The following is a 13,925-nucleotide window of genomic DNA, read 5'->3' on the forward strand; positions in this document are numbered from 1 at the left end:
CTGGAGTTTGTTTGTATTTAATGGGTGTAACTTCAGAAGAATTTTATCTTGACTGTTGGAAGAGCGTTGTGAAGAGCTGGGAATAAGTTGAACAATAAGACTGAAGTTCCCTTGTGGGTAAGGAGAGGAGGAAAAAAAAGTCTTGCCCTTCTTCCCAGTCTCTCTAAGGAGAGTACCTGAAGGTAGTTTCACAACTGACTTGCACAATATGTTTTTGCTGGCCAAGGGGACAGTCCCACCCTTCTATTAGATGATAGCCTATCTGTGTCCTTCCCTACTCGTCCTTTGTATCAGTGTTAATGTTTGTGCAATTGTACAAGGAGTCCAGTGAATTTGCAGACTGAAGACTAACCTTGCAAAAATATTTTACGTGAAGGCAGGGAGTAAAAGCCAAACAGCCCTTTTTACTGGAAAGACAGACTGCTCAACCCAACATGCAGCCACAACCTCAGAGACAAATAACTTTTAAATTATCCTTATGTTCAGTTGCCATATTTATTTTATCTATCTCTGAACGATCTGTAATCATCTTCTTGGAAAGTTTCTTGCCCTTTGGGAAAAAGGAAAGGAAGATGTTCTGTCTGGCATGGTGTCTCAAAACTTTATGCATAGCTAGCATCATGTCAGCTTTTGAGGCAAAATGTGCTGGGCATTATATTTATGGGTAAATTTTTTTGGGGTATTTGTTATGATATATATTGTAGGCTGCTCTTCAACATGGTCCCTTGGAATTTTATCATCCAATTTTTACCACAGTTTTGCAAATCACAAAGGTTCATTGTGTCACACTTTTATTACCAACCAAATTAAATTTAGCTTAAGTTACTGAAGAAATAATAACTTTAAAAAACAATGAAAATGCTTACACTAGCAAAATAGACATAGGGTTTTTGTATAGACAGGAATGAAATCTCAGTTCTCCATAGAAAGTACTAATAGTGGAGAAATATGCCTAAGAATTCAGAAAACTTGCTGAAACTCAACTTAAGGAAGCTGCATAGTCTCAGGATCTTGTTGGGAATGATTCTACGCTTCCTGAATGCAGTGGGAAAGCTAACAATAATTACAATAGAGAAGAATTAGGACCACTCACTCTTTATAGATTCATTTGATTTGGGAAGAATCACACACAGATCTTCTGTACTCACTTCTCCAATATGGCAGCATCAAATGAATTATTCCTACGCTCCTGTAGAGGAATGCATTATCTTGCCTGGACTGACTCTGTTAGTTAGATTCTGCAGTCCCATTTGGTGCCATGAGCTGGTTTTTTTTCCTCTCAGAATTAAAAGGTCATTGTAATATTTAAAATACATTTTCTCCTCTACACTACAAACCCATCTATTTTTGTTCTGTCGCAATGACAGACTAGATCTTCATTCTTTAAGATACATCATTTCTTGTGTATTTATAACTAGAGATATATTTTGCTCCTCTCTTTAGATCTCAGAAGCGCATGTTTATCCTCAAAATTAGCATTGTTACAGTTTTGGAGAAACCACTGCAAAGAGAGATGAATTACTTGCCAAATCCCAACACTGCAAATCAGTTTCAAAGCTGAAAACAGAGCCTGGGTAATTTGACTCTTGCACTATAATCCTTCAAGTTTTCATTTTTGTGTTTTGGGTTTTTTTAAGCCTTGTTATCTGTTTTTAAGCCTTGTATCTGTTTAAAAAAGAAAAATCTTTCCTTGTAATGCTTTATTTTTTTGAAACCATTTTTTGGTCCATCTACTATGAACTCTGAAATGCATCTCAATGAGGCATTTACCAGGAGGCTCTGTATCGGCCAATAGCTTTCTTGTCAAGACTTATGACAAAATTTATTCACAGCGCGAATCTCTTTCATGGTCTGCACAGAGGCCAGTCAGCACCAGTCGGAACGTTGCATGCTGAGTGGGAGCGGAACATGTAATGGAGATCTGCAGCACCCACTGGTGCTGAATTTTCAGAGTTATATGAGTTGACCTTACCGTGTACACTTCACAACAGATGCACAGCCCATTGTTCTTTGTGAAAGTATGTGTGATGTCTAGAAGAGCAGGCCTGATCATAGGAGCTCCTGTTAATGCTATGCATTGGGGTCTGTTAGGAGGAAAAAAGAGGTTGTATTTAATTGGGTGATGTACTTATTCAGAATAAGCCATTCTACTGTTCACTGGAAATCTTACCTGAAGTTTTTCACATGGTCTTCTACTGTAGTTAATGCCAGAGCACTGTCTAAGGCATTAATATAGTAAAGAGCCTGTGTAGAAGAGCCCCAGTTTACATCTGCATATAACAAAGATAAATAATGCATATTAAGCCATGGGCTTTTCCGTATGTTCTGTTACAAAAGTCATCAATCGTGTTATCTATGAGCCAAAGCAGGGTATATTCACTCATGCTTCATAGATACAGAGCTATCGTTCTTTGTGCATCATAATAGAATAAGTTTTGCTTGTGTGATGCGAAAACAAACATGCAAATAAATTGTCTCATTCTTTATAAAAAAATTGTAGGGAATGTTCTTCCTCTGCTTAAAAGCTGTTTTCTTCTCTGTTCTATTAACTTTGTGTCCTTTTTCCCATGTATAAAATGGACAGTTCTGAGTCATATATTTGGTGTGGACTTCAAGGAAGTTCAAATGAAACCATTAGGAAGGAACATTTCTAGCTCAAATTAGCTGTGTTCTACTATGTAGGTCAAAAATTGTTGTCCAAAACCAATTTTGGCATATACATCTTTTCTCGTTGTTGTGCAGCTGTTTGGTGGATGGAGGCAGATAAGAAACAGCTTTCCACATTTTGAGGTCTACATGAATGCAGATCAAGTCCCATTATGCCAGGATACAAAAGTAATACTTAGTGCAACTAAGTGGAGGTTTGTGTAGAGATAGTCTTTTCTAAGGAATATCAGTCTTTTCTGAACCCTTCAGTTGCTGGTAAATAAGTGCTAAACAAAAGTCACTCTTTTAGAGAGCAGGAGATAGATAGCTTTTGTACAGTGTCTCCAGTGAATTTAACCATACTTAGCTGCTATTTTGTGGCAAGAACACTGGCAGTATACTGGGAAAGGCTAGAAATCCTCAAATGCTTTTGACAACTGTCTCGTGACAGGTTCGTTCTCCTACAGCTGATGATATTCACTGGAAGAGAACCATAGACTATCCCAGTGGGTGTGAGAGCACAAATAGAGAGGACACGCAACAGTGCAGCAATATACACAGAGAAGAATAACACGGGCTCGGACCAGATGTTACTATCCCAAGCTAGCTGTAATGAAAGCAGATCTGCTGAGAAACTTGCCTCTCTTATTTGGGTTGTGGGGTTTATTTTTTTTTTTTCCTACTGCAAAAGAAAGATGGTTAGCACTGAAATCTGGAACTGGGTTAGTTTTGTCCTGGATATGAATAACCAGACTGTGCAGTCTCATGCTGGTGCTGTATTGCATTAGCACACAGATTTCTTGAGGACAGCTCCTGTGGTTTGCTGAGCTACTGAGCAGTTTTTTCCAGCAGTACAGTGTGCCCATCTTTCTTATTTACTGAGGAATTGTAGGAAGGTGCTGGAGGATGATCAGTTCATGAGTAATTCAGATTGCATTTTTGTTGTGTAATGGGCAGCAGGTTTACATTTTAAGCGTGGACCTCCCAGAGAAGTCAGCTAAGAGCACAGCAAATTTCAGGTAAGGTTTTGTGTCTGGATGGAAAAAAATTGACTGATACTCAAGTAGTGCAGATGTGGTGGGAATAAACTGGTGTACTGGAATGTTTACACAAAGCCCTGGACTAGATTATCATCTTAGTCTATATTATATAAATTATATATATTATATAAAGTGGCATTTAATGGGATGCTCCAGACTTCCCTTTAAAGAAGGGTATCAGAGACAAAGTAATGTCTAATTCTGTAAGCAGAATTAATTCTTGTAAAATCCTGTCTGGCTACATAACATATATATAAAATAATAGTGTTTTGTGGCCTTACCTGGTTTCTTGTATGTTACATAAATATATAGGAAGAGCTCAATGGCATAAGTGATGAGAGCTGCCCACCAGTTAATGACAAACATGACACCACAGCACAACAGGGCTCCAAAAAGTGACACCCACATGTTATAATATCTGAATGCAGGTCTCCAACCTGTTTAAAGAGAATGGAGAAAATTGGAAGAACATAAAATCTATTGATCAAATGGTGATATGCTGATTTTGCCCATACAAACCCATGTGCAATTTGTTTCAGGCTCTGTCAGAAGGGGTGGGAGTGATATGTGCAAATTCTCACACATTGTGAGTATCAACAGATGCTTTTGGGTGTTGGCTGATATACATTTCTATACGCTTACAAGCCTTTTACTACAAAGCCTTTCCTATTGCTTTGTCCAGCCTGGCTTTGAGTAACCATTCTGTTTATATGTATTTTTTCCAAATTAAAGCTCACTGGTTCAGAACTAAAAATAGATTTTCCTCTAACTGCAGGTAATTGGCTACTGTGTCCTTTTGATGCATACACGTAGAACTTATTAATGGGAGCTAAACTCTGAGAGGAGAGTTTATCCCAATACTGTAAGTGCACCTGTTTTAAACTTGGAAATGGCCTGGCCTCACTGCAGAAAAATAAAATCATTTGGAGTTTACTTTTAAAAGGTATTATTCCTGCTGCTCTTCAGCCGCAGTACTGAATCCATCCCCTGCTAGCAATTAAAATGATACGGCAAGCAGTGAGCTTCCATGGTTTGCAGGTCTCTGCCAGGTGTTCCACAGAGCAGACTGTTTGGAGATAGGGAAAAACAAGGAAGATACAAGGAGATGCTGAGCAAATCTATCTTGGATCATCTTTATAATGAGGGAATGGGAAGGTCTTGCTGCGAAGAAATTTGCTCTCTTGCAGCCTTGCAATTATTATAATCTATCACTGTGAATTGGCAGAAATTAACTGGAGGAAATGAGAAAAGAGAAATGGCTGCAGTTTTGTCTGAAATGTTAAGTAGTGGCAGAGTAGAGTCAGATGCATGCATGTGAAGTCTATAGAGGTAATTTTTACTCTGCTCCAAGGCCATGTAGAGCAGATCTGCATTTGTTCAGCTGTGCAGGTAATTAGCAGAAGTGCTCATCTTGTCTGCCCTCTGAACAAATGGCACCGTGCAGATCTATAGGAAGGAAGTTGATGTAGGCATTTATGTCACTACTGCAGTTCCTTCACACTGGAAGTCAAAAATGTATTCCTTGCTCCTTGAATTGAATAATTGATTCATACCAGCAGGAAATTCTTTCCTGTGTTCCAAAAACAATGTTGCTCAGCTGATTAGCTTCAGTCCTTAAGATGTCACCCCTTCATTAATTAAGATGATGAGAATTATTCTGCTGTGGTGGCACCCAAGCCTGAGAGTCAGTATGTTCCTTTGCTGCACATATGTAAAGAGGGGCTCTCAATTTACCCTTGAACTTGAACAGGACCTCATTGCACCTCACCTTACAGTTCTGCTACTAGCCGCTGCAGAGCTGTGCTGATGCTCTTTGGTGGACCTGTTCTTCTTCTGTATGTTCCCTTCCAGGCAGTGTAACTTCTAGCGCAATTACTGTTCTTATGAACTTGCCTGTAAATTTCAGTGTAGATTTGGAGGAGAAAGGCATAATGGTTCCCCACTATATCTTGCTTATTTTATGTGGCGAGGGTTGGCATAGGTTTTTATCCAGACATGTTGTGTGATAGCGAGAGGAAAAAAGCACCCTGAGGAGCTGTTCTGCTCCAGTGGCATCCACCAAAGTCTTTTTCATCCTGTACAACTGTAGGGAATGTAAGGACTAGAGCCATTATTTTTATCTTTTGGAGATAAATAAAATGTCATCATATTCAATGAGAGCAGTAAAACCTCAGATCACATAGCCTGGATATTTTACAGGTACTGCAGCTTTCTCTGACATACAGTCAAAAAACTTGCACAGATCAGACGATGAAGCCCGCATTTAAATCACTGGTGAATGCAGACTTACCTGGAGATTTTGCATATGAGGCATGAAAGCAGGAGAAATTAATCAAAGCATATGAAGCCAGGAAGAAATTGGAGATGATGGGAGCAATGGTATTCAGTTCAGCTGCAAGACACACACACACAAGTCAGACATAGGCACCAGTTTCCTAGATTGTTGGATAGCTTTTTCCTGACCATGCATTAAATCTGGACACTGTCTGAATTTGTCATCCAGAGAGAGCTTGGGTATTTTCATGTGGTACTAATTTAAGGCCACCTTGATACACCTTCATTCATATTAAGTAGTGTCTGCTGATGCTGATTTTAATAATATTATGTGCTATGCAAGGTTATACCTGATACTCTGATTCTACAGACTGGCTCTTAATGATGTAGATCTGGTGTAAATTTCAGGATTTTAAATACATAATTGAGAGGACACATGCATTTCACAAAAGACTTATGGTTAAAACTTGCTGCTTTGCTTTTTAAGTGGCAATCTGAATTCACTCTACTAAACTTCCCATTTATTTAGCGTCACACAGTTTGAATTTCAAATCTTGGAAAAACTAATTTAAAAATCCCCACACCCCTAGGTATGGTAGTTGTTTTCTACCACCAGTGCTGGCAAACTGGCATTTGCTTTGGACCTGACTGTGGGGATGGCTTGGCAGAGTAGGCTTCCTAATTATCTCAGAATTACCTTAGACCTATGTGCAATACGAACTGGAAAACCGTTTCCGAAGTTGATCACTTCGCCTGATGTGATACAGTTCTAAGCACTGCCCTCTTCCAGCGGAGTGAACAGGAATTGCATCTACTCCACATCTTTGAAAATGAGGCTGTGGTGGTGCTGAGGTGGTGCTAGAGTCCCTGTTGGTTTCTTTTTGCCTTCTTTAAGAATACTGGAATTGCTACCAGGGCTTTGAGTGTCCTTGGGCTTATGTCAGAGCTTACATGACTGGAAATTTTTCTAACCATAGCTAATAATTGTATTGAAATACCAGTTCATATAATTTCAAAACATGAGATTATAGCAGTTGTGTAATGATATACAAACCAATCAAAATGAATGCCATGGCAATCACGAAGGTGAGAACATATCCCCTGATGGGCTCATTGTTTTTTCCGTATCCTTTGGCAAAAAAGTGGAGCCCTTTGTAGACGTTGTCCTTGCAAAGAGCCTGGGAAACAAATCAGACTTAATTTTCTTAGCAGAAGTTCAGTCTATGAGGATAGCTTGCTAGGCTTTTGCTAAACAAAAGTGAAATCTATCTTAGCACTTCAAGTACATCTACTGCTGTGGCACATAAACATTCAAATAAGGTGATAAGTTATTAGTATATAGTGGGAAAACAGTATCACAGGCATTTAATACTTATTCAGTGCATTGAAAAAAGATTAACTGAATTGCTAAATAGAGTCTAAGCTGGAGGAAACTGAGGCACAAATCAGTGGCTGGGTGTAAGCTGTACAGGTTATCTTTTTGTCCCATGCCCTCTATTCCCATTCTGTCCACATTGCTGCTGCCCAGGCAGCTTCTGGACAGTCTGTTCGAGCACATCTGCCAGCACCTGCATCTTATGGTCCTCAGGGCTCCTGCATATTCCTGGCACTCCTGTGCTTACAGGGTGGCTTTCTGTAAGGATATAGAAGTGCTCCTGAAAGTAGCCTTAAAGTTATCTATAACAAGCACATATGTATCCCCCTGGAGCAAAGATGAGCTCTGACCAAAAAAACATTATGATCCTAAATGCTGACCCTTGTATAAAGGTGACAAGACTTGCCTATTTCTGTGAAAAACATTCTACATACTGTTTTCCCTGCCTTTTCCTCCTACATGTGTCAGTGTCTAAAACTATCACATTTGGCACATAGAGTTCAATTAAAGTGTATGTCTTTGAAGTAAAATAGAGTGTAAGGAAATGGGTAGTTTAATTTTACCTGGAAAACTTTGGGTGCGCTGACAAGAGATGCTAGAGCTGATGACAGAGTAGCAGAAAAGATGCCAGCTGTGATGAGAGGACCAAAGCCAGACACCATGCTCATCACCTTTAGAAAAAAAAGACGGAAAAAATAATATTCAGGCTTGCATTTGGATATACTTTCTGATCACAGACCCATTTAAGTATTCTGTTTCTATGTGTGTCTGCTTTTCACGGTTCTAAATTCAATATACTACAAACCAGCTGTGAAGTAGGGAAATACTATTATTCCTGTTTCATTACAAAGCAATGGGGGTATAGCCGAATTTTTATACAAGTATGCAGTGCTCTGCTGAGGCAGACGAGTACTCCATAAGATTTTCTTACCTCCTTTACTAACTGGTTGCTATAAGTAACAGGCTCTACTTGATGAGAAAATAGTCAGCTTGTAGCAAGAAGGGAAGATGGAAACGGCAGGAAAAAGCACCCAAGTATGAAATGTGGTTGGAGGCACTTCCTTTAGTTTGGTTTGGCTTTTTTTTTTCTTGATTATTTAGTATGGCTTTAAAAAGAGAGAAAACGTCCTATTGTGCTGGCATAATAGCAGACTGCAAACAGTAACGAAGGTCACTGTCAGGCCTGCCTCAGCCTTCTCAGCGAGGCTGCACTGGCCTCTGTGACCGCTGAAGTAAAAGGGTTATTGAGAAGCACCAGACAAGGAAGCTAAAAGATGAAGTGGACAGATGTGGTTGCCAGATGCTTTTTGGTGTTTAGGAAGTACTCCAGGAAAGAAACCAGTTAGTTCTGGAGATTTGTCAGATGAAGACATATTTTTTTCTGACTTTAGTCTGGCAAAAATAAATGCCAGAAGTGAAACTCTGTTTATGGCTGTAGGGAGGTCACTGATTTAAGGGTTGTCCTGGGTCTGGGCGGCAGAACTGAGGTGGGAGTGAGAATGGCAAATGATCAAGAAAGGGAGGACATGTCTGTGACAGGGACAGCATATCCGTTTTAAGGCAGTTAACCAGTCCTGTCATTTAGCAGAGCCAGCTGAGAAAAAAGCAAGTGACTTTAAAAGCTACAAATGGCTAGTTGAAAAGCAAGTGCAGGCTAGTGGTGAGCTCCTCTCGCAGGCCGTGAAGCACTGGGGCTGAACAGGCATGTGGGAGCCGTGGCTGTCAGGCCACAGAAGAACTGCTTTACTTTGATGTTTTGCCTGAGCTTTATTCTGAAGAATAAAAATGACAGGCAGTCTTTTTCTGGCCTAGGAGAAAGACCACATAACTTCTCACTTGATTTTTTTCACTCAACTATTTTTGGATACTTTTTTTAAGAAGTCAGAACTCCGTTTTTTGTACTGCAGCACAAACCTTTAACAGTGACCACAGCACCCCTCAGGTACAATCACATCTGTGTGTAAAGAGCAATGAGATGAGTTGCTTATCTGACAGGATTTCCTGAGGTCTCTCTTAAGTTTAGATTTTGAGCTTGAAGATGTTGCTTCCTCTTTCAACAAGTACCATGCAGCAGTGTATACTGTAAAGACCTTACTGGAGTGCTGGAAAGGCTACTGATGGGCAGTATGAAGGTCATGTGGAATGCAAGGGACTTTTCCCTTTGATTATTCCTATAGCTTTTTACTTTTTTAGAGAAGAGGAGATGTCCTGTTGCAGTTAGTTGTCAGCAAATAATGTTTTTGCATGTTTGTACTTATGTATTCATATATTGCTTATGATTATACATATTATCTCATTAAAACCTGAAAATTATTCATCAGCCCATAATCACATGGCTGACTTGCACATCTGGAAAAATCATAGCCTAGGCTGCAGGCAGATGATCCATTGCAGCTCATTCCAGGTACAACTGTATCATTGATGTTCCCAGTAGCATCTCGTACAACACAGGAGCCTGTGGAAACAATGATATATTATTATTTTCCTTCCTTGTGACATGAGAAGAATGTTCTTGCCACACTGACTCTTAGTCTGCACACATTTTGTACAACTGCTGCCTTAGTCTCATCCCGAAGAGCAATGTTTCATGTTGGGCAGAGATTACTTCCCTGTATTGTGGCTTAGTTTCTCATGTTGTCTGTAGGCAAATATTTACTTCTGTTACTTTTAAAATAATCAGCCAGTTGACTAATGAGGACTAGCATATTTCTGAGAGTAGAGAACCAGATAGAGATCAACAGTAAATTAACTAACTCAGAAGTATGTTGTCTGCCTGTGACCACTTTTACAAGTGCCAGTATTCAAAGGAACAGATCAGTGAGGGTCTTAGGTCTAGGCATACGCTTTTTTTTGTGTTTGTTTAACAAGGACACACAATTGCTTTAGAGGCCCAGAACCTCAGCTGTTCAAAATGTCATAATCCTACTGATACCAATATCATGAGAAAAACTTTAAACAGGAGAATTTACCTATATCTTTTTGTTTTTATTAATATTTATGCTGTCTTTTTTTTTTGTTTGCCACCAGAAATGGGAAGAAGCATATCGAGTTAACTTAGAGTGCTGATCTCAACATTGTTAGTGGCCAAAATGTAAGTTTATATGATATCTTCAAATATGTCAAAAACATTGTTACTGAGAGTCCCAAAGTAACAATTATCTATTTAGCAAACCAATATACAAACAGAAAGAAAAAAAAAAGTATTGCACTGAAAAGTAGACAGCTCTGAAGTTGAAATACAGCTATTGCTTGTGAGAACAGAACAATGCATTAATACAGATTTATAATAGAAAATGAAGAATGACTACTTCAGCTTTAATTGCAGGGGAAATTTAGATCCAAATAATGCAATAACCTGAGCTGCAGCTTGAATCAAGTATTTTGCCTTTTGCATAAAGTACAAGAACCACAAAAGTCAAGAAGACTTGAGACTCATCTCCCAGAAAAGGGAGTACCCCTCAGGGCTTTCATGCAGTATTGAGGTATTTGCTCATAAGGAAGAGTGTCATTTGCAACACTCTTTCTTACAGTACTATTAAAATAGGGAAAGAAATTTTCTTGAACAGAGATTTATTGTACCCTTGTAATGAGAATTTAATTGCATATTCCTCCAACACCGTTCACGGCTTCAGTACAGGTATCCTTTTCACTCTTGTGTCTCTTTTCTTACGTCACATTCCAATATTGTAGGGCACCTAGTCACGTAGTGCATCTTCTTTAAGACAGGCAATTGATTTCTGGTTTTGACATATAACATACAAAATGTGTGTGTTACCCTGTTACTCATGAGTGCTCAGTAAAGCTAGTGAGAGCAAGTAGAAGCTATGTGACATTTCAGTGTGAATGAGGAACAAAAGATCAGCAGATTGATCAGAGGTTCCTTTAATCTTTACTGTGGTCATGGATACTATATGCTAGTGGTCTTTGTCACTGAATCAAATGGAAGAGTAACCCTACAAGTTATACAAAATTCCAGCTGCCAAACAGGAACCTTTGTTTCTGCTGATTGCTGCTTTTTTTTCCCCCGCTGTTTTTACATACAGTAAAATCAAAACATCTCTCTACATAATAAATCCACAGGATGAAAAAGCAGTGAGGTTAATCATTCATTTGCATACCAGGCTTTCAGACTTTTTAAACTTTATAAATTAAGACATGAAGCAGAGTTTCTGTACTTACCTACACATATTGCAACGCCAATGTAAGCAACTGTTGTAATCAGAATGGCCAGCATTGTTCCTTTGGGTATCGCACTTTGTGGATCCTTAAAACAAAGCAGTGAGAAAAAACACACTGTGAGTTTGTGCGCTGCACTCCAATTGCACGTGCGTGCTAGGGAGTCCTGCCACATTGTGGTCTGAAGATACCTTTAGAGGGTGGATTTTTATCATTTATACCTGCACTAACATTTCCTGTCCCAGCATGTAGACAGTGAAGCCCTCCTGTGGTACAGTGCTCCTATCCTGGACATAGTGAAAGATATTCTGCAGGAGCGGAGGTCATGGTTATAGCAGCAGGAGAGTCCCGAGTTCTGCATTTCTGGGAGCTCCAAATTATCTTTACGTTGGAATGGGTTTTATTTTAATGTTTAATGATGGCATGGGTAAACAGTTACTGAACTAACCATCAAACTCCTGTGCGTTACAAGACCGTACCATTTTTGGTTAATTGGTAAGGTAGATGCGGATAGTCACCCTGTACAGAATACAGTACTTTTGTGATTAGCAGCTATTAATTGTTAGTTGTGTCTTCACAACAAGCTACTTCCTTTTACTGTTTTGACTTTTAATTTAGATAATTTAATAAGGCTGGGTTATAATGCTTACAGACTGGCTCACAACAATATCAGCTTCCATCATACAACTGTTACTAAGAGTCCAAAGATCTGTATTATACATTGTAATTTTAAATAGGATTTTAATACTAGCCAACCTTACAATTTAGAGTGTGTTTGTTTATGCTAGCAAGTGCTCTTTATGAATTGTCTTTCTGAGTTGGTTTAGTGAGGTTTTTCAAGTCAAAGATGCGTGGAATACATTTTAAGCCACAGACTTTTGTACTTTTATAACGATACTTGTTGCATGGAAAAAAAAAACAAAATACAAATTTGGAGTGTCGTGTGAAACACAGATAAATGATTCAACTGTGCTAATTAATATATTTTTTAAATGAGGTATGGATTTATTGAGCTGAAAGATAATTGCAAAGTCACTTAAGCTGCATGTAAGTGCAGCTTTGCACTTTTTGTCCTCAGATCATGGTAACTTTAATTTATACAGTGCTGGTGCGCATGTCTTAGATGACTGTTTTTGTGGAGTCTCATGCTGTGATCTTAAACACTGTAGCCTTAAACCTTAGAGTTAGAGCTTCTTACAGCTTTGCAACTTTTAAATTTTATCAATAATTAAACACATATTTAATATGATGTTAGCACTTTAGGGCCTGCTCTAAAACGCACTGAAGCCACTAGGAAGACTAGCTGTTTCTGTAAGTAGGCTTTGGACTAGGCCACTACTTGAGTGTGCAGCAGCTACAGAAGCATGTACGTAGGTGTTTGCAACAAATTCTAAATAAAGTTTGATTGGTCAATTTTACACTTTTAAAATACTTCTTAGCTTGTCTTTTAGATTTCTGGGGAGGCTGGTTAATTTAATTAGACCTGTCTAATGCATCTAAACATGCTCAGTGGGGAATCTGCGGCCTGGAGGACTTGGTTATAGAAACCCACGTACTGCCAGGCTGAAACAACCGCAGAGAGCCAATGGGAGAACCGCTTCCCTTGGTCTGCTCAGATTCTCAAATAGCTTGTGAAAGAAGTGCTGCTGCTTTGGGAGCTTGCTGTGTATAGAGAGCACCATATATGGCAAAAGAATTATTTTTGTTTGATAAAAGGATGGAGATTGTGTGAGGCTGATGCAGTCTCAGTGGACAGAAGTACAATGATTTTTGTTTTTTTAATTAAAAATGGAATCTTACAGACGCTAGTAGTGGCTCAGTTTCTACATATTTCTCTCTGTGCTTGGCTTCAAAAGCAGTCCTCTGAAAGCAAAGGAGATGAGGCATGCAACTCAGTGTGAGAAAGGGAAACAGAACTGGCCCTGAGGGTTGGTAGGATCTGGTGAACTTGTGACTGCTATGCCAATACAGAAATAACAGACCTTTGGTTGAATCCTTAAGGTATACAAGTCAATGCGTCTGTATGATGAAGCCAAATAACTTCATTTGACATGCTGGGGCTGTCAAGGTGTGAGCCACATCTTTTTGGTAACTTTTTGTTTCTTTTTTGTGGTGGGGCTGGGGTGGGGTGGCGTTTTGGGTTTTCTTGTTTGGTGGTGGTGTTGGTTTTAGTATTATATTGCAAGACTTGAGTTATGGATACCCTTGGTGCATTTCTGAATTTCTTGTAATATTACAAAGTATTGCATTGCTCCACATCTAACTAGAGATTTTTTACCAAATGCCTTGCTGAGCTTTGAATTAGTTGATCTTTGCATTTAGCTTTAAATGCTCTTTGCATAAAGTACACCATGCAAAGTCATGAAAATTAGAGGGCACTCGAAGTTAAAACTAAATTCTTGTCTCTAATTTAC

At 39.0% G+C, this 13,925-nt stretch overlaps 1 protein-coding gene across 2 annotated transcripts in view; it reads right to left on the bottom strand.

The window, feature by feature from the left end:
- Positions 1-13,925, bottom strand: part of SLC12A1 (solute carrier family 12 member 1) — a gene marked incomplete at its 5' end in the record, with an annotated part of 47,520 nt that overhangs the window by 18,779 nt on the left and 14,816 nt on the right. For both annotated transcript variants that reach the window (XM_082005435.1, XM_082005434.1), the window contains 8 exons: positions 1,973-2,084; positions 2,171-2,270; positions 3,968-4,123; positions 5,977-6,078; positions 7,015-7,138; positions 7,899-8,006; positions 9,639-9,790; positions 11,515-11,599. In XM_082005435.1, the coding sequence (XP_081861561.1) occupies positions 1,973-2,084; positions 2,171-2,270; positions 3,968-4,123; positions 5,977-6,078; positions 7,015-7,138; positions 7,899-8,006; positions 9,639-9,790; positions 11,515-11,599 (939 nt within the window). The remainder of the gene's footprint in view (positions 1-1,972; positions 2,085-2,170; positions 2,271-3,967; positions 4,124-5,976; positions 6,079-7,014; positions 7,139-7,898; positions 8,007-9,638; positions 9,791-11,514; positions 11,600-13,925) is intronic.

This window comes from Phaethon aethereus, assembly GCF_964289735.1.
Source record: "Phaethon aethereus genome assembly, chromosome: 12".
In the NCBI taxonomy this organism is placed as follows: domain Eukaryota; kingdom Metazoa; phylum Chordata; class Aves; order Phaethontiformes; family Phaethontidae; genus Phaethon; species Phaethon aethereus.